Source organism: Muntiacus reevesi, chromosome 7, assembly GCF_963930625.1.
Source record: "Muntiacus reevesi chromosome 7, mMunRee1.1, whole genome shotgun sequence".
In the NCBI taxonomy this organism is placed as follows: Eukaryota; Metazoa; Chordata; class Mammalia; order Artiodactyla; family Cervidae; genus Muntiacus; species Muntiacus reevesi.
The window spans coordinates 75,654,653-75,674,258 of record NC_089255.1 but is presented as its reverse complement, the minus strand read 5'-3'; the positions used below and the strand labels follow the sequence as shown (position 1 = coordinate 75,674,258).

At 35.6% G+C, this 19,606-nt stretch overlaps 1 protein-coding gene across 2 annotated transcripts in view; it reads right to left on the bottom strand.

The window, feature by feature from the left end:
• The window catches only part of GPHN (gephyrin), a 526,040-nt gene that overhangs the window by 328,899 nt on the left and 177,535 nt on the right, over positions 1 to 19,606 (bottom strand). For both annotated transcript variants that reach the window (XM_065940959.1, XM_065940958.1), the window contains exon 3: positions 5,566 to 5,623. In XM_065940959.1, the coding sequence (XP_065797031.1) occupies positions 5,566 to 5,623 (58 nt within the window). The remainder of the gene's footprint in view (positions 1 to 5,565; positions 5,624 to 19,606) is intronic.

Here is a 19,606-nt window from a genome sequence, read left to right as displayed (position 1 = left end):
CTAAGGCCCACTTGACTTTGCATTCCAGGATCTCAGGCTCTAGGTGAGTGATCATACCATCGCTATTATCTGGGTCATGAAGATCCTTTTTGTATAGTTCTTTGTGTATTCTTGCCACCTCTTCTTAATATCTTCTGCTTCTGTTAGAACCATACCATTTCTGTCCTTTATTGTGCCCATCTTTGCATGAAATGTTCCCTTGGCATCTCTAATTTTCTTAAAGAGATCTATAGTCTTTCTCATTCTATTGTTTTCCTCTATTTCTCTGCATTGATCACTGAGGAAGGCTTTCTTATTTCTCTTTGCTGTTCTTTGGAACTCTGCATTCCAATGGGTATGTCTTTCCTTTTCTCATTTGCCTTTCACTTCTTTTTTTTTTCACAGCTATTTGTAAGGCTTCCTTTTCCTTGGTATGGTCTTGATCCCTGTCTCCCGTACAATGTCACGAACCTCTGTCCATAGTTCATCAGGCCCTCTGTATATCAGATCTAGTCCCTTGAATGTGTCACTTCCATTGTACAGTCATAAGGGATTTGATTTAGGTCATACCTGAATGGTCTAGTGGTTTTCCGTACATTCTTCAATTTAAGTATGAAATTGGCAATAAGGAATTCATGATCTGAGCCACCATCAGCTCCCAGTCTTGTTTTTGCTGACTGTATAGAGCCTCTCCACCTTTGGCTGCAAAGAATATAATCAATTTGATTTCGGTGTTGACCATCTGATGATGTCTATGTGTAGAGTCTTCTCTTATGTTGTTGGAAGAGGGTGTTTGCTATGACCAATGCATTCTCTTGACAGAACTCTATTAGTCTTTGCCCTGCTTCATTGTGTACTCCAAAGCCAAATTTCCCTGTTACCTCAGGTATTTCTCAACTTCCTATTTTTGCATTCCAGTCCCCTATAATGAAAAGGACATCTTTTCTGGGCATTAGTTCTAGAAGGTCTTGTAGGTGTTCATAGAATCGTTCAATTTCAGCTTCTTCAGCATTACTGTGATACAGAATGGTTTGCCTTGGAAATGAACAAACAGAAACCATTCTGTTGTTTGAGATTGCATCCAAGTACTGCATTTTGGACTCTTCTGTTGACTATGATGGCTACTGCGTTTCATCTAAGGGATTCTTGCCCACAGTAGTAGATATAATGGCAAAATGATTTGATTTTGTGAGCTCATGTTACTAAAGTTCATATAAATCAGTAAACTGAAAAACTACTAGATACAATAACAGTGTTTCATAAAAAGTAGTTAAAGGATTCATTCAGCAAACAGATTTTCTATACCCTAGCTATAATCATTTAAAAATACAATGTAAGCATTCTGCTTTTGGGTAGAGTGCAGTAGATCACAGCAGGTCAATACTTAACACCATAATGAGCAGAGTCAAATAATTACAAAAATCCTACTTTTATAGACAGTAAGGCGCTTCAGACCAATAAACTAGATAAAATAAAATTCTAGAAATGAGGAAACTTTTCTAAGTGAAAATAATAATCTCTGGCTTTTCCTACCACCCACCTATCTCCACTGGTGGTATTTGCTGATTTTGGTCACAGGGCTGCCCATCAGCTTTTCCAGGCAGAGAATTTTTGTTGGGATTTAAAGAAACCAGAAAGCTATTAGACATTTAGAAATTGGAAACCTGAATAGACTTAAACAAATGGTTGTTTTTTCCCTGGGAGCAACTGTGGATTGCAGTGCTGTACACAAGTCCGTAAGGCGAGACAAAAACTACTGAAAGGCAGAGGACAGTCTTTTGCATTCTTCATAGTACTTAAGAAAGATCTGCCAGGGAAGTAAGCCTAACCAAAGAAAAATGAAACTTCCCACTTCAAGATATATGCCAGTGTTTGAGGCTTTTATTGTTTAGGCTGGAGGCAAGAGAGTCAGGCTAGAATGTAATACTATTAACGCTAAGTCTCCTACAGTGACAGGAAGGAATGGATGAAAACCCACCGTGTTCTCAATCCAGCTCTAACCCAGCGAAATTTCTGACTCAATTGGAGTGATCACTTCCTCATGCTTTCTGCCTGTTGGCAGAACTGAAGACATTATGATGGATGATAATTCATCCACAACCAATATGGTTCTTTTACACACAAAAGCAGATTCATTTGGAATATATTACAAAAGTTTAGTGATTCCGTTTGTAAATAAAAATAAATTTATACACATAAATTACAAATGGATTAAAGTTAATATTTAAATATCTCTATTTTAAATAAATTCACCCAATTGGCAATATAAATTGGCATAACTACCTTAGAAAACAGTTTGTGATTTCATCCAGGAACTATATATTACTGAAACTCAGGAATTTCATTCCTCAGTGTATACTTCAGAGAAACTCTTACATATATTTTTATAAGACTATTATAGCAACACTTTTCTTAATAGCTCCAAGTGGAAATAAGTTGAATGTCCATCAACAGAAGGAGGTCTCAATAATTTGTGGCACAATGTACTGTTTTACAGCAAAAAATAAAACAAAACAAATACAGTCCCCCTAAAACTTTAGCTATAGACAACAATATGATGAATCTCATAGCGCTAAAAAACAGAAGCAAGGCACAATAGATTGTATTCAATTCATATGAAGTTCAAAGAGAAACAAAAATAAATTATAATATTTATGGATGTATACATATATAGTAAAACTAAATAAAAGCAAGGAACTGATAATGATAAAAATTCAGAAAATTGGGTGGAAGAGATGGTTGTGATTGGGCCAAGAATGTATTTGCTCTTTATCCCTTAAGGCTTTGGCCAAGCATCTATTCACTCTGAGGTGATTTACTATAATTAATAAATATGTTTAATTCAAACTATGTATGAACTAAATAATGATTTCTGGTGCTAGAAACATTGTAAAAGACTACCACATTTGACAAAAATTGAATTATGCTTCATCAACCAATCATAAACTTTTAAGAGTAAATATACAGATGGTGGCTCAGAGGGAAAGACTCTGCCTGCAATGTGGGAGACCCAGGTTCGAACCCTGGGTTGGGAAGATCTAGTATGGGAAGATCCCTTGGAGAAGGCAATAGCTAACTACTCCAGTATTCTTGCCTAAAAAATTCCAAGGACAGAGGAGCCTGGTGAGCCACAGTTCATGGGCTTGCAAAGAGTTGGACACAACTGAGGAACTAACATTTCACTTTTTGTACAGATGCGTATTTATTTATACATGATATACTATGGAGAGTATATTTAAAGTTTAAATGCAATTATACTATTTAGATAGTTTTAAGTTACTCATATATTAACCAAATAAAATAAACATTACAACCAGATGTTTCATATTACCTCTAACCAAAACAAAATGATATTAGCTGAAAATACTAATGCTGCCAACAAATGCTGACAAGATATTTTATGACAATTTTTCTTCCAACACTTTTGAAAGGAAGAATCAGTTTCATATTTTTTTATGCCTCAGGCCTCAAATGCTCTGAAGTTGTTTTAGATGTAATAACAGGAACTGATGGGGAAAAAAATCACTTATTATATGTCATCCATGAATCATGCTTCTTTTCCCCAAGGTATCTCTTGAGGAATAACTGTCATAATTCTAGAAGTAAAAAAAAAATCATAATAAAAAACTACTCTTTTAGAGAAAAAGTCACTACTAAAAATAGGCAACATTTCTGCTTATTAATTAAACTAATAAAAGAGTATATTTATCTTCTGTTTCTAGGATGGACCTTCCCCAAAGCAACAATTTTGGTCCACTATTAAGATCTCATATAACTCTTTTAGGTAATTCCATTTAGTAGCATGGCTCAACTAACTTTTGTATAATGACAAATCTCAGTATGAACTGAAAGATGGAATTATCTTTCTTTTGAATTACAGGCTGATTAACATAAGGTTACTTAAGAGGAACCTCAAATTCAGTAAATCCAAAACTTACCTCACTTCCTCTCAAACATTCCTTTTTCCTCTTTAGATTAACAGCAACACAATCTATTTAGCTTCCCAAGTCAGAAACCTGAGTCAATCTTTCCACTTTCCCTTAAATATTCAATAAATCACCAAGTACTGCTGATTCTATTTTCTTAAATAATATTTCTTGAATATGAGTTCTTTTTCTTCAACCTCATGGTCATGCTTCAGTTCAAGTCTCAATCACTGCCTATATTCCTGCAATCTGGTTTCCTTCCTTATAAATGGAACCTCCTCTTCTCCACTAAAATAAGATCTTTCATTCATCAAAATAAAATCATCACCCTGATTATGCCACTTTCTTTCTTAAAATCACATAATGGCACCCGATAGTTTTCAGTTTCTTAAGATGGCATAAAGGTTCAATGCCAGTCCTACATCTCAACATCATCTTATATCATCTTACATCTCCTATCATCTTATACCCTATGATATGGTGTCATATTATCTCCTGTTTATAATTTCACAAATGCCTTGCTGATTATCTTTTTGAATAAGTGTCCTACCTCACCTATATATTCCATAGAATATTTTCTTCACCTTTATCATTTAACACATATTGCAATTATAAGAGCACCTTTAAGCATCACAAAAAATTAATTTCAACAAGCTCAGTTTTATTAATTCCCATTTTATCTTCTGAAAAATGAGATTTGGATTAGACTTAAGGTTCTTCCCAGCTAAACTATTTTATGAATTTATATCAAGCTGGAAATAGTCTCTTGACATGCCTGACTTTTCTCCCCAACTTTCTGCTAGAATATAGCCATGGTATTAATTCCTGATGTTGCCCATACAAGACACCTGAGATACTGAACACTTTATGTTCATAAAGAACATAAAGATTAATGAATTCAACTTATTTAAAAATAATGTAACCAATTAAAGAACTATTTACTAACAGCTTGAATTTATTGAAATTGATTTAGAAAAGTGTGATCAAATCAAAGTTAACAATTTGTTAAGATCTTTACATGTCATTATTAACAGTTTAACTCAGTCTTGTTTATCCTTGACTACTGTTATCCAGTTGTTAAATTTTATTCATGGAAAAGATAGTAAGTTCAGTTCTCATGCTTTTTAGAGACGGGCCACACGTTATGCTAGAATACTAACATTCCACAGAATTTAGTAAAATGTAAAGACAGAAAAATGTGACTATGCTGTAATATTCAAAGAGTATGGTCAATTTTTCAGTTATTGTACTGTTAATTTTAAATTGAAACTGGCCTACTATGTTATCAAAGGGGCCAGTAAAATTTATTAGAAGACTAATATTTACAATGCGTGAGAGACTATAGGAAAAAGAAATTAAAATGATAAAGAAATACTTTATGCAAAATAATGTTTATATACAGTGCTTTCTTAAGTAAATTTTCAATGAGTTTTACAAGAAAGGGTTCCTTTTCTGACTTTCCTACCATGTATTGATGATGGTAGATGAAATCGGATGATGATTACCTGATACGTATATTTTAATTCAAACAGAATAACTGGGAGTTAAATGATATCCCAACACAGGTAAAGATTCAATAGTATAAAGAAAAGACAATTTGTTGCCCACCTTCCCGCCAAGATACTAAGTTTTTGTAGAGGTGAAAAATGCCATACTATACCTTGATTTCTTCTATTTCATCTGGTACTATCTTGTATGCTGATATAGTCCCACCCAACCTGAAATTAGGAGAGAAAAATATTCTCAAAACCGGCAACAGTGTATTAAAAAATATGGACTATTTTTGTCATTAGCAGCAGAGTGCCACCAGTAATTGCCCATTACCCACCCCAATAACTATGGAGGAGAAAACAACCATTTTGTGCTCAGGTTTTCCATACAGTTGTTTAAAAAGACAGATAATAAATGACTACTGAAGGAGGAAACATAAGTTAGATTTTTAATCATCACTAAGTTTCTCTTATTGATGGTTTTTATGATGCTCCAACTGCCACTTTGATTAACAGATTCTGTCACAACTAAGATATATCAAGAACAGTATCTGACGTTTCTGTTTTCATGGCATCATGAAATACAGCTAGGTTTAAAATACTTATCAATTCAACATACCATCAGTATTCTATAGCACTGCACTCAGGTAGACTGATTCCAAATTTCATGTTATTTCCCTTACAACATGCTGCTTTCCTGACTCAAAGAAAGACTATGCTACAAGTAGCAGTAGAATAATTAATTTACTCTAGTCAAGTGTGAAAGTATTATATTGGCAGTAACAGTGGTAGTTATAGCAATAATATTACAGTTAGTAGTATACTGAGTATTTACTATACGCCAAACATTCAATTGTCAGGTTTTACAAGTTTATTTTCTCATTTAACTCTAATAAATTATAGTAAGGATTATGAAAAAAATGAGACAAGCAATTTTTGAAAGTCTCACAACTAGAAATGGCAGACTGGGCTTAAGATAAGCAGTCTTATCTTCCAAAAATTGATAAGCAGATTTTTTAAATTCATATGACAATTTAAGGGACACAGAATAATCAAACAATCTTGAAAAGATGAAAGTTGGAGGATTTATATTTTCTGATATCAAGTTACTAAAGAGCTACAATAATCAAGACAATGTGGAGCTGGCATAAGAATAGACATACAAAGCAATACAGTACAACTGAAAGTCTGGAAACAAATATCACATTTATGGTCAACTAGCTTTTGTTTTTCTTTTCTTTTATTGTAAATATTGTAATTTGACATTTTAACCATTTTTAAGTTTACAATTAAATGATAAATGATGGGCAACCATCAGTACTATCTATTTCTAAAACTTACCCATTCCATAAACAGAAACTATAAAAAACAAAAAACAAAAAACCCCCAGAAACTCTATAATCATTAAGGAATAACTTCTCATTTTCCCCTACCCCCATTTCCCTGCAACTACTAACCAACTTTGTCTTTACGAATTTGACTACTCTAGGAAACTCACAAAGAGAAACCACACAATATTTGTCCTTTTGTGTCTGGAAAATGTCACTGTGCCTAGTGTTCAAGCTTTATCCACACTGTAGCACTGCATCAGAACATCATTCCTTTTTTATGACCATATAATTTCACTGTATGTATGTACCATATTTATTTATCCATTCATCTGTTAATGGAAACTTAGATTGCTCCAATTTTTTGGCTACTGTAAACAATACTGCAATAAACATTAGCATACAATATCTGAATCTCTCTTTCCAGTTCTTTTGCATATTTACCTAGGAGGTGGAACTGCTCAATCATATAGTAATTCCAAGTTTAGCATCTGAAGACCACCAGTTTTCTGAAGTGACTGTATAGATTTTATTGATACACTACCACCAAGAATGCATGAGCGTTCCAATTTATCCACATCTTCATCAATACTTCTTATTCTATTTTTTTAATGGCTACCCTAATGGGTATAAAGTATCTTTTCCTATTCTTACTGGCCACATGTGTCTCTTATCTAAAGAAATAACGATTCAAGTGCTCTGACAATTTTTAAATCAGGTTTTCTTTTTGCTGGTGAGGTGTATATATACATTCTGGATATTAAACTCTTATCTAAGATATTATTTCCAGATATTTTCTCATTCTATAGGTTGTCTTCTACTTTCTTGATAATAGACTTTGATGCACAAAAACTTTTAATTTTGGTAAAGTCCAGTTTATGTACTTTTTTCTTTCATTGCTCACTTTCCTGGTGTAATGCATAAGAATCTATTGCCAAATCCAACGTCTTGAAGGTTTATTACTACATTTTCTTGAAAGTGTTTTATTATTTTAGTGCTTCTATTTAGGGTACTGATCCATTTTGAGTTAATGTTTGTATATGGCACGAGATATGATTTTAAGTTAATTCTTTTCCATGTGGAAATCCAATCATTTAGCACCATTTCTTTCCGAAAGCTGTTCTCACAGCTTTGACTCAGCACCCTTGTCTAAAGTCAGTTTTCCATGGATACATGTTTATTTCTGGATCCTTAATTTTATACTATTGGTCTATAGGTCTATCTTTATTTTTAGATGTTATTTTAAATGGCGTAGCTTTTAATTTGCTCTTCAGATTGTTCATTGCTGATGTATAGAAACAAATGATTTTCCTATGTTGATCTTGTACTCTGCAACTTTTCTGAACTTGATTATTGATTCTAGTAACTTTCTTTTGGATTCTCTAGGATTTTCTATACACAGGATCATGTTATCTGTGAATAGAGATAGATTTACTTCTCACTTAACCATCTGGATACCTTTTATGTCCTGTCTTTGTCTAAATACTATGGTTAGAACTTCCAGTGCAATGTTCAGTATCAGTGGTGAAGCTTTCCATTTTTCACAACTGAATATGATGTCAGTTGTGGGATTTTCACAAATGCTTTTTATCAGGTTAAGTAGGTCCCCTTCTATTTCTAGATTTCTGAGTGTTTTTATCTTGGAAAGATGCTGGGTTTTTGTTAAATGTTTTTCTCTGTGTCAAATGAGATGATCATGTGGTTTTTGCCTTTCAATCTTTCTCTTAATGTGGTACATTACAGTAATTAATTTTCCTATGTTGAACTACCCTTGAATTCCTGGGGGTAATCTGACTTGGTCACCAGGTATAATCCTTTTAATACATTTGGATTCAGTGCCTTAATATTTTCTTGAGTCCTCAAAAAAAAAAAAAAAAAAGGATTATACATGGTGACCAAATCAGATTAACCCAGAAATTCAAGGGTAGTACAACGTAAGAAAATGCTGAATTTTCTTTGGGATTGGAATGAAAACTGACCTTTCCTGTCTGTGGTCACTGCTGAGTTTTTCAAATTTGCTGGCATATTGACTGTGACATTTTAACAGCATCATCTTTTAGGATTTGAAATAGCTCAGCTGGAATTCTATCACCTCCACTAGTTTTGTTTGTAGTAATGCTTCTTAAGGTCCACTTGACTTCAGACTCAAAGATGTCTGGCTCAAGGTGAGTGACCACACCATTGTGGTTATCTAAATTCAAATTCATTAGGAATAGAAATATTTAAAGGTAATTTAAAGTTTCTCAAAAATAGTTTGAGTTTTCTCCCCGAGTCATATCTTCCTCTGCTACAGTTCTCCACATTTTTTGTTATGATGCTAATTGACCCACTAGTGCATGTCAGAAGTGTGAAAATCTTTTAAATGTCTACCTTTCTCAACCCCTACATAACATTCCCTGGTGGCTCAGATGGTAAAGCATCTGCCTACAATGAGGGAGACCTGGGTTCAATCCCTAGGTTGGGAAGATCTCCTGGAGAAGGAAATGGCAACCCACTCCAGTGTTCTTGCCTGGAAAATCCCATGGACAGAGGATCCTGGCAGGCTACAGTCCATGAGATTGCAAAGAATCGGACACGACTGAGCGACTACACTTTCACATAATTTAATGACATTCATATTTTTATTTGCCATAATTTATCTGGAAAATATTCATTCCTCCATTTTCACTTTCTTACTTTAAGATTTTATTATTTCTAACCATGGTTTTAGGAGCATCCTCATCATAGCTGTACAAATCTTATCTTTCCACAATGTAATTTTTGCCACGTCACATCCTAATTAATTTATGGGCAATACCTTAAGAAGTGTGACGAAAATTCCTTTAATAAACTTGACTCCTTAAGTCTATTTGTTTCCTTTCCTGTTACCCCTTCATAGTACCTGTTTGTTACAACCATGCCAATTGTTAACAGTTTCATAAATGCATTAGGCAATCCTTTGCTTTATGTCTCTCAATTACCTGTACCTTGAATACTCTTTTCCATCCCCAAAACTTCAAATCACCTTTCAGGAATCAAATACCACTTTCAGAACAACTGGAAGCAGAAACAGGCACCTCCTCTACTATGAATAGTGTCTTACTCATATTTGCATTATAGCTTTTCTTCTATTATTATAATTATCTGCTTAGAGATCTATATTCTCCACTAGATAATGAAGGTACAGGTTATATTTAATTTACTTTCTATACTTGGCAAATAGTGAGTACTTATAGTTTGAAAACTCAGCACACATTTGGTGAATGAATGAATTAGTTCAGGGGAGTCAGACATATGAAATTTCACCAAGATCCTGAGCAAAAATCTTTTTTCAAAGCAGTATCTACAGACTTCTGGATCAACATGGCAAAGTAGGAGCATGAACACATCAAAAATAGATCTATATTACTCTAAGAGGTGGGTCAAAAAAGATCTTGGTTTATGGAAGAGTGTGTTCTGCCTATGTTTTCCTCTAGGAGCTTTATGGTATAGCCTTATATTGAGGTCTTTAATCTATTGTGAGTTTATTTTTGTGTGTGGTGTTTGGGAGTTTTCTAATTTCATTCTTTTACATGAAGCAGTTTAGTTTTGCAAGCACTACTTATTAAAGAGGCTGTCTTTTCTCCACCGTACATTCTTTGCTTCTTTTGTGATAAATTAATAGGTCATAAGTTGGGGGGGGGGGGTTATTTCTGGGCTTGTTATTCTATTCCATTGATCTGTAAGTTAGTTTTTATGCCAAAACCATATGGTTTTGATTACTGTAGTTTTGCTATTCAGAGTCTTTTGCGTTTCCATACAAATTGTAAAATATTTTTGTTCTAGATCTGCGAAAAATGCCATTGGTAATTTGATAGGGATTGCATTAAATCTGTAGATTGCTTTGGGTAGTACAGTCATTTTCACAATATTGATTCTCTCAATTCAAGACAATGGTATATTTCTCCCATCTGTGCCATCCTGATCTTAAAGTTTTCATCAGTATCTTATAGCTTTCTGAGTACAGGTCTTTTGTCTCCTTAAGTAGGTTTATTCCTAGATATTTCATTCTTTTTCATGTGACGGTAAATGGGATTGTTTCCTTAATTTCTCTTTTACTTTCTATACTGTTGATGAGAATGTAAACTGGCACAAACACTATGGAGAACAGTACGGAGGTTCCTTAAAAAATAAAAAGACAGCAACTATATGATGCAGCAATCCCACTCCTGGGCATATACCTGGAGAAAATCATAATTTTAAAAGGTACATGCACCCCAATGTTCACTGCAACACTATTTTAAATAGTCAGGACATGGAAGCAACCTAAATGTCCATCGACAGAAAAATAAAGAGGATGTGTTTCATATACAATGGAATATTATATTATTCAGCCATAAAAAAGAATGAAATAGTGCCATTTGCAACAAAGCTGGACCCAGAGACTGCCATACTGAGTTAAGTATGACAGAAAGAAAGTATCATATGATATCACTTATATATGGAATCTAAAATATGGCACAAATAAATGTATCTACAAAACAGAAATACAGTCACAGATGTAGAAAACAATCTTATGGTTGCTGGGGTAAAATGGCTGGGAGGAAGGATTAACTGGTAGATTTGGATGGACATACAGAGAAGGCAATGGCACCCCACTCCAGTACTCCTGCCTGGAAAATCCTGTGGATGGAGGAGACTGAAAGGCTGCAGTCCATGGGGTAGTGAAGAGTCAGACATGACTGAGCGACTTCACTTTCATTTTTCACTTTTATGCACTGGAGAAGGAAATGGCAACCCACTCCAGTGTTCTAGCCTGGAGAATCCCAGGGATGGGGTCGCACAGAGTTGGACACGATTGAAGTGACTTAGCAGTAGCAGCATACATAATACTATATATAAAACAGATAACTAATAAGGACCTACTGTACAGCACAGGGACTTCCACTCCTACTCTTCTAATAGCCTATATGGGGAAAGAATCTGGAAGAGTGGATTTGTTGTTCAGTTGCTCAGTCATGTTGGACTCTTTGCGATGCCATGGACTGCCAGGCTTCCCTGTCCTTCACCATATCCCAGAGCTTGCTGAAACTCATGTCCATTGAGTCAGTGATGCCATCCAATCATCTTGTCCTCTGTTGTCCCCTTCTCCACTTGCCTTTGGTCTTTCCCAGCATCAGGGTCTTTTCTAATGATCAGCTCTGCATCAGGTGGCCAAAGATGTAACCACCTGATGCCAAAGAAAGAGTGGAGATATATATGTGTGTGTGCATACATGTGTGTGTGTGTGTGTGTAACTGATTCACTTTGCTGTACAACGGAAAGTAACATTGTAAATCAACTACTGTTGTTTAGTTACTAAGTCATGTTGGGCTCTTTTTTGACCTCATGGACTGTGGCCCACCAGGTTCCTCTGGCCATGGGATTTCCCAGACAAGAATATTGGAGTGGGTTGCCATTTCCTTCCTCAGGGGAGCTTCCTCATCTGTGTTTGAACCTGCATCTCCTGGACTGCAGGCAGATTCTTTACTGTATACTCCAATTAAAAAAAAAAAAAAATTCTACATGAGGAACAATCTTCACTAAAAACTAATGAAAACTGGTATAAAGACTTCTATACAACCAAGGCTGTAAGACAGATCCACAAGAAATCAGGTAGCAGGAGAAGTGATCAGATCAGGCCTTGTGTCCCTGGGAGGGGACTTGGAGGAAAAGGGAGATTACAGGGGTAGAGGCTCTTCCTGAAGGGGAAGTGGTTCCAGCCCCATATTGGGGGTCCCAGCCCTGAGATAAGGCACAGGTAACTCCTTGGCATTTTGAGCTCTGCTGAGACTAACAGGAAGGCTGTAGTCAGCATGGACTTCACTAGTGAGGAATGAACCCACAGCAGAACAGAGAGGGATAATTAGGACTGCACAAGTGGCTGTCCAGTTGCCCATAATAGCCCCAGCGTGTACTCCAGCCTGAGCTGAGCCAATGCTTCAGCTTTGCTTACTTTTATGTCACAATCACAGACTGGATTGAGGGTTGTGGCAACTGGAAAGAGCTCAGGTGTGGATGCAGAGTTTATTCAGACCTGGGCAAGTGTCTGAGCAAAGCGTGGTGGGTAGTATTTACTGAGAAAGCATATCAGAAGATTCCTTGATCTCTGACAGTGGCCAGGCTATCACAGCCTGCATCCTGATATACATTAAGAGGCTATGTGAAAGTACAGAACAGACTTTTGAACTCTGTGGGAGAAGGTGAGGGTGGGATGTTTCGAAAGAACAGCATGTATATTATCTGTGGTGAAACAGACCACCAGCCCAGGTGGGATGCATGAGTCAAGTGCTCGGGCCTGGTGGGCTGGGAAGACCCAGAGGAATCGGGTGGAGAGGGAGGTGGGATGGGGGACCGGGATGGGGAATATGTGTAACTCTATGGCTGATTCATATCAATGTATGACAAAACCCACTGAAAAATAAAATAAATAAATAAATAAATAAATAAATAAATAAAAAAAAAAAAAAAAAAAAAGAGGCTATGTGAGCTCTGCTTGTCCTGTGGCATGGCCCTACAGCAGTACAGGGTTACTGGACTGGGAAGGAGCATGAGGCTATGGGGGAAAAGACTAGGCTAAAACGATTTAAAAATAAACCAGGTAGCTTTATAAAAGATGCTCAAAGTTTAATCCCTAAAAGCCTTTGATTAGAAACTCCCCTCTTTAATATCTATGGATAATAGCCAAGCTCACTAGGGTTAAATGGATATTTTTTAATCTCATCATTCTTCTCCATTATTTTGGTAAATGAGAAGAGTTTCTGTTCCAACTTCATCAAGGAAGAAAAGAGAATTGGAATTTATTGATAATTTATATTGGACATTATACTAGGCATTTTTGCATATACTGTCTCAGTACAGTCTCTATGTATGGTTTAGAAAGGTTAATTTGCTTAAGGCTATAATCTCATGGACAGAGGAGCCTGGTGGGCTGCAGTTCATGGGGTCACAAAGAGTTGGACACAACTGAGCAACTGAACTAAAACTGAAAGAGAATGTTCTTCAGACTTCAGTTCACGTAAACATTAGGAAATTAAATTATCATTAAGAATATTTACTTAAATATATTCTTAAATTCAAACAACTCATACAGATGATCACTGGAATACAAGTTTTGTTATAATCACTTACAAATTAAAGATAATTTGTACAAATTAAAAGATAAATAAATTTAGCAAGAATTTAGAAAATCTTTTAAGATCTTTAAAAATTTGACCTGACCATTAGTACTTACTATACTGTGTTCAAGCCTTTATTTATAAGGATACTGTTGCCCTTATTTGCAGTTTTAAACTGTTTTATAATCTTATACTTAATAAACACTAGTGAAATTTCATTGCATGTATTTCACATAATACAGTTATAGTAAACATGAAGAACTCATAGATTATATGATAATTTGCCTAGGTCTAACATAAACTAATCTCTTGCTGATATACAAAGTGTATAATCCATAATTAAATGAGACTGGAGAGTAGAATTTAAATTATCTAAAACAGAAACATCTGTGAGTCTCTAAAGCCTTATTTACAAAGATTCTTTTGATAATGCTACTAAAATTCTGTTAATATATTTGCTAGAATAACATGCCTAAACACTTTTGTTCATTGATTCAATACATACTTACTGAGTATGTATTATATGCTAGGCATGTTCCACGTATGAGAGAGAAGGCAGTGAACAAAACAAATCTGGTCCTTATACTTATGGATCTTACTTCTATCAGGGATACAGGTATAAATAAATAAATAAATAAGAAGATTTCAATCCAATAAGATCTGTGAGGAAAACAGAAAAACCAGGATGATGTGTTAGCATACACAAGATTGAGTGGTGCCAGTTAAGCTCTGAGAAAGTCATAATTTAAACTAAGGTCTGATATTAATTCTGGGTAACTGTATATATTCAAAGTAGTAAAGCTATTCTAAAAATGAGCAAAAACTTATAATTCAAAAATTTCTCTAATTTAATGCCAATTTTAACAACACTGCATTTAAATAAGTGAGATTGTATATTTCTATACCACTTGGTCCAGGCTGAAAGTAACCTGAATTTGTCTCTCCTGTCTCCTTTCCTTCTTTGCCTTTCCTTTATCTTTCTTTCCTACTCCAATGTTATCCCAGGTTCAGATAAAGATCAACTGTATGGTTACCCAAGGCATTACCTGGGCTTCCAAGGAGCATTAGTAGTAAAGAACCTGCTTGCCAATGTAGAAGACATAAGAGACACAGGTTTGACACCCCAGTCAGGAAGATCCCCTGAAGAGGGCATGGCAACCCACTCCAGTATTCTTGCCTGGAGAATCCCATGGACAGAGAAGCCTGGCAGGCTATAGTCCACTGAGTTGCAAAGTGTCAGACATGACTGAAGCAACTTAGCATGCAGGTAGGCATTACCTAAGCACCTCCAGAAGGAGATACCAGTAACAAGGTGATTCATATAAAAATCCTCAAATACTGAGGAATTGTATTGTAGGTACAAGGTACTACAGAAGGTGGACAATTTTAAGCTAGTAGATGGCTTATATATGAAGATTCTCAGTCTTCAGTACAGGTAAACAAACTTACTCTGATGGTGAAGGAACAGTGGAAAGATCTCCAGGTAAAAAGCAGAAGTCAAATTATTTGATGAGTTTGAAAAAGTGGAAAAGAGTACTGAGAGGGATTTCACTGAGCTGTAGGAGGAATTGAAAAAAAGTAGCCAAGGTCTGGACCATAAAGAAGGCTGAGAGTCAATTGATGCTTTTGAATTATAGTGCTGAAGAAGATGTTTGAGTCACTTGGACTGTAAGGTGATCAAACCAGTCAATCCTAAAGGAAATCAACCTTGAATATTCACTGGAAGAACTGATGCTGAAGCTGAAGCTTCAATACTTTGGCCACCTGATGAGAAGAGCCAACTCACTGAAAAGGACCCTGATGCTGGGAAGGATTGAGGGCGATAGAGGATGAGATGGTTGGATAACATCACGAGTCAACGGATACGAATTTGAGCAAACTCCAGGAGATAGAGGAGGACTGAGAGCCTAGTGAGCTGCAGTCTATGGGGTTGCAGAGTCGGACACAACTTAGCGACTGAACAGCAACAGATCATACTGGGAAGGTATGGTAGGCAGAAAAACGCCCCTGTGAATATGTTAGGTTGTATGGTTGTCGTTGTTATTTAGTCACTAAGTCATGTCCAACTCTTTGCGACTACATGGACTGTAGCCCACCAGGTTCCTCTGTACAAGGAATTCTCCAGGCAAGAATACTAGAGTGGGGTTGCCATTTCCTTCTCCAGGGGAACTTCCTGACTGAGGGACTGAACCTGATTCTCCTGCACTGGCAGGCAGATTCTTTACCACGGAGCCATCAGGGAAGCCCAGGCTATCTGGCAGAGTCAAATTAAACCTGCAGATGGAATAAAGCTAATCAGCTGACTTTAAAATAGGGAATTTATTCTGGATTATCTTGTTGATTCTCAATGTAAAACTACAAAGGTACCATAAAAGTAGAAGAGAGATGGTAATGTGAAGATTAGGACTCCTGATGTTGCTTGCTTTTAAACTGGAAGGGATGATGAGCCCTGGTAAGAAGGTGGCCACCTTCTTACCAAAAAGCTGGAAAAAGCAAGGAAAAGAATTCTCCCCTTCAGTCTCCAGAAAGAAATGTAGTCCTGCCCACATCTTGATCTCAGCCTAAGCGAGATCCTGTATTATTGTTGTGCAGTCGAGATCCTGTATGGGATTTCTAAAGTATAGAATTGTAAGATAACAAATATGTGCTGTTTTAAGCCATTTATAATCATCTATTATGGTAGCCACAGAAAACAAACATATAATGTCTAAAATAGATACAGCAAAGGGCACTGTATGAAATATGCATGCAAATATCAGAAGAAACAACTGCAAGAAACTGGTTGCTTCTGGAAACAGCAGGATAAAAGCAGGTAGCTGGTTTTCATTGTTGTTATAAGTTATTTTAGCATTGTTTGATTTTTTAAAACAGGTGAATGTATTACTTCAATGAAAAATAAGAATTAAGTATTTTAAAAAAGAAAAACAATACAAACAAAAAACGCTGTATATATGGAGGAAAAATCCAATTTCTTTTTGAATGTTTGCCAGGAGTACGAGTGGAAGATTCAGTCAAGCTGACCTGCAGCTGTTCTTTTCACTGTTTTTACTTTTCACATTAACCAGCAATTATCTTTCAAACTTTTCTATTCTTCTTACCTCTAACATATCTGTTCTTCCTTCTCAAGTAACACTATAAAAAAACAACAGGACTACCAGGAAGAAAGGTCTACCTATTAATCATGATTTTCAACAATAAAATAGTTCATTTCACTTGCAAGTTAACTGCAGAGAGGTTAATAGAATTCGTAGTACTGCATTAACCCATATTACTGACTGGAAACTTGTAGATAGAAGAACATGCAGCTGGAGAATACCCCAACTTCAGGTCCATAAAATGAGCTCTAAACTCTGGTCATAACTTGAATGAGGAGACTAATAGTACAAAGACAGTCTGATCTTTAGAGAAAGAGTAGAGTAAAAGCAAAATGCTTCTATTGAAAACTTGGAAAAACACCATTCCAAGAAAGATGACCTCCTTCCTCTACAGACTTTTAATATTCAATAGTAATCCCAATTCATTTGTCATGTAATCATATATATCATTTTTGTTAATGTTCCCAGTATGTGTGTTACTTTTAAATGCATTATAAACTACTTAGTAGGAACAATCCTAATTTTTTAAAAAAAGGTACTACATTTAGTATTTAGCATTCTTGTATGCTAATTTTATATATAAATTGAATAAATACTATGGAGATATTTTGCATTGAGAAAGATGAACAATTAAGGATGGAACTTGTTCATTTTCTTTTTTTATTTCTGTGTTTCCCCTGCTCCCTGCTAAGTGGTTCATCCAGGCATCCTGCCAAAGCTAATTCAACTTTCTGACACCTTACCTCAGACATTATAAGCTACTGAAGTTATAAATTTATAGCACTGAAGAAGCATATCTTTATAACATTTTTTATATTCCAGCAACATGCATTTGTAAAATTCAGTAAAATGCTAAAAGAAAAAAAAAAATCCCAAAGGTACTTTCAACAAGATTATAATTTTAATTGCCTTATCTACATTCTTATTCTTTGTTGAAAAAAAAAAAATCTGCCAAAACCACCAGAATGGCTCTCAACTGGCAGTGATTTTGCTCCCTGGGGACACTTTGCAATGTCTAGATAAGTTTTCATTAGTTATAGCTTAGATGGTAGTACTGGCATCCAGCAGGGAGAGACCAGAGGTGTTGCTTAACAGCCTATCATGCACAAGAGAGCCTCCCATGACAATTAGCTAGTCCAAAATGACAATAAAGCTGAGACTGAGAAACTCTGCACTAGAGGAATAGAGGAGTCAAATAGAAAATGACAAAACATTTTCTTAGAAGTATCTACAACATATTTATCATGGATTCTGATACAGATGAAGGTCTATTAACTTGTCCAAGTCAGGTTCACCACTGGAGTAGGGTTCAATGTAAATTAAAAAACATAAAACCATCTCAACAGATACTGGAAAAGTACTTGATAAAATTCTATATTGACTCCTGATTTAAATAAGCAAAATCTAAAGATTCAAATAAAGTAGGAATAGAAGGAAATTTCCAAAGGGGATATATTAATACAATAAATCAAAAGTAACACTATACTAAACGGTGAGACGTCAGAAACATTATCACTAAAAAGTCAGGAAAGCATACAATTTTCAGCTATAGTTAAATTCACACATAAGAGCTTAGTAGAATAAGTAAGAGTTGAAAGGTTAAAAAGCAAAACTAAAATACCAGTAATGATCAATCAGAAAATGTAGGAGAGAATAAAAGGACTACGATATTCACCACAGTAAATACATAAGAACGTGTACACACATTCACACACATAAACACCCTACTTACATATAAAGCCAATGAGAAATTTGAAGAATCTGCTTTTTGACTAAAGAAAGCCAAGTGTATGTACATATGCACGCGACTGTTTGTAAGGGCAATCCTTTCAAATTCATAGTCCTTCCAGACACTTAAAGGCAGATCCTCACAGTCGGAGGCTAGGTTGCAAACTTACAGCCTATCTTTTAAAGTGATTTCTTTCGACATCTGTACGTATTGCTGTTTGTGTGAATGCCTTTTATCATGAATGAACTCTCTGGGCTAACAAAGTTCCTAACTCTCCCTATTTTCTTATATCTGGAACTCAAAATGTTTACAATACTTTTCCGGAAACTGAAGATATTTGAGTTTGCAGGTCTAGATTTTACTCCATGTCAACTTGAGTGTAGGATTTCTGAGGACATTAAAACTATATATTGTCTTTCTATCTTCTGCCGAACCTAATTCCTAGAAAATGAATGCTCAATAATTATTTGTTGGTTTCCTGATTTTTCAATGATTTTGAGTGATTTGAATGATTTTTGAATGTGTTAGAACAGTTCTGTACATAATGTCCGAAATAACTATACAGTTTACACATTTCAGGCATTAAAACATTTGCTTCTAAATTCTTTTTGATTGCCTTTTAGAAATGTTTGCTAGCAGATAAAACCTTTTTGGGTGACTCAGTGGTATAGAATCCGTCTGCCAATGCAGGAGACCCTGGTTCAATTCCTGGGTCAAGAAGCTCCCCTGGAGAAGGAAATGGCAACTCATTCCAGTATTCTTGTTTGGGAAATTCCATGGACAGAGGAGCCCGGCAGGCTACAGTCCATGGGGTCACAAAGAGTCAGACACGACTGAGCAAGTAAACAATACCACACTGAACTCCAGGCATTCGGTTATAGGCTTATGTCATAATCTAATGGTTTGGGGAAGGAATAGTGTAGCTAGAAATCACTATGATAAGC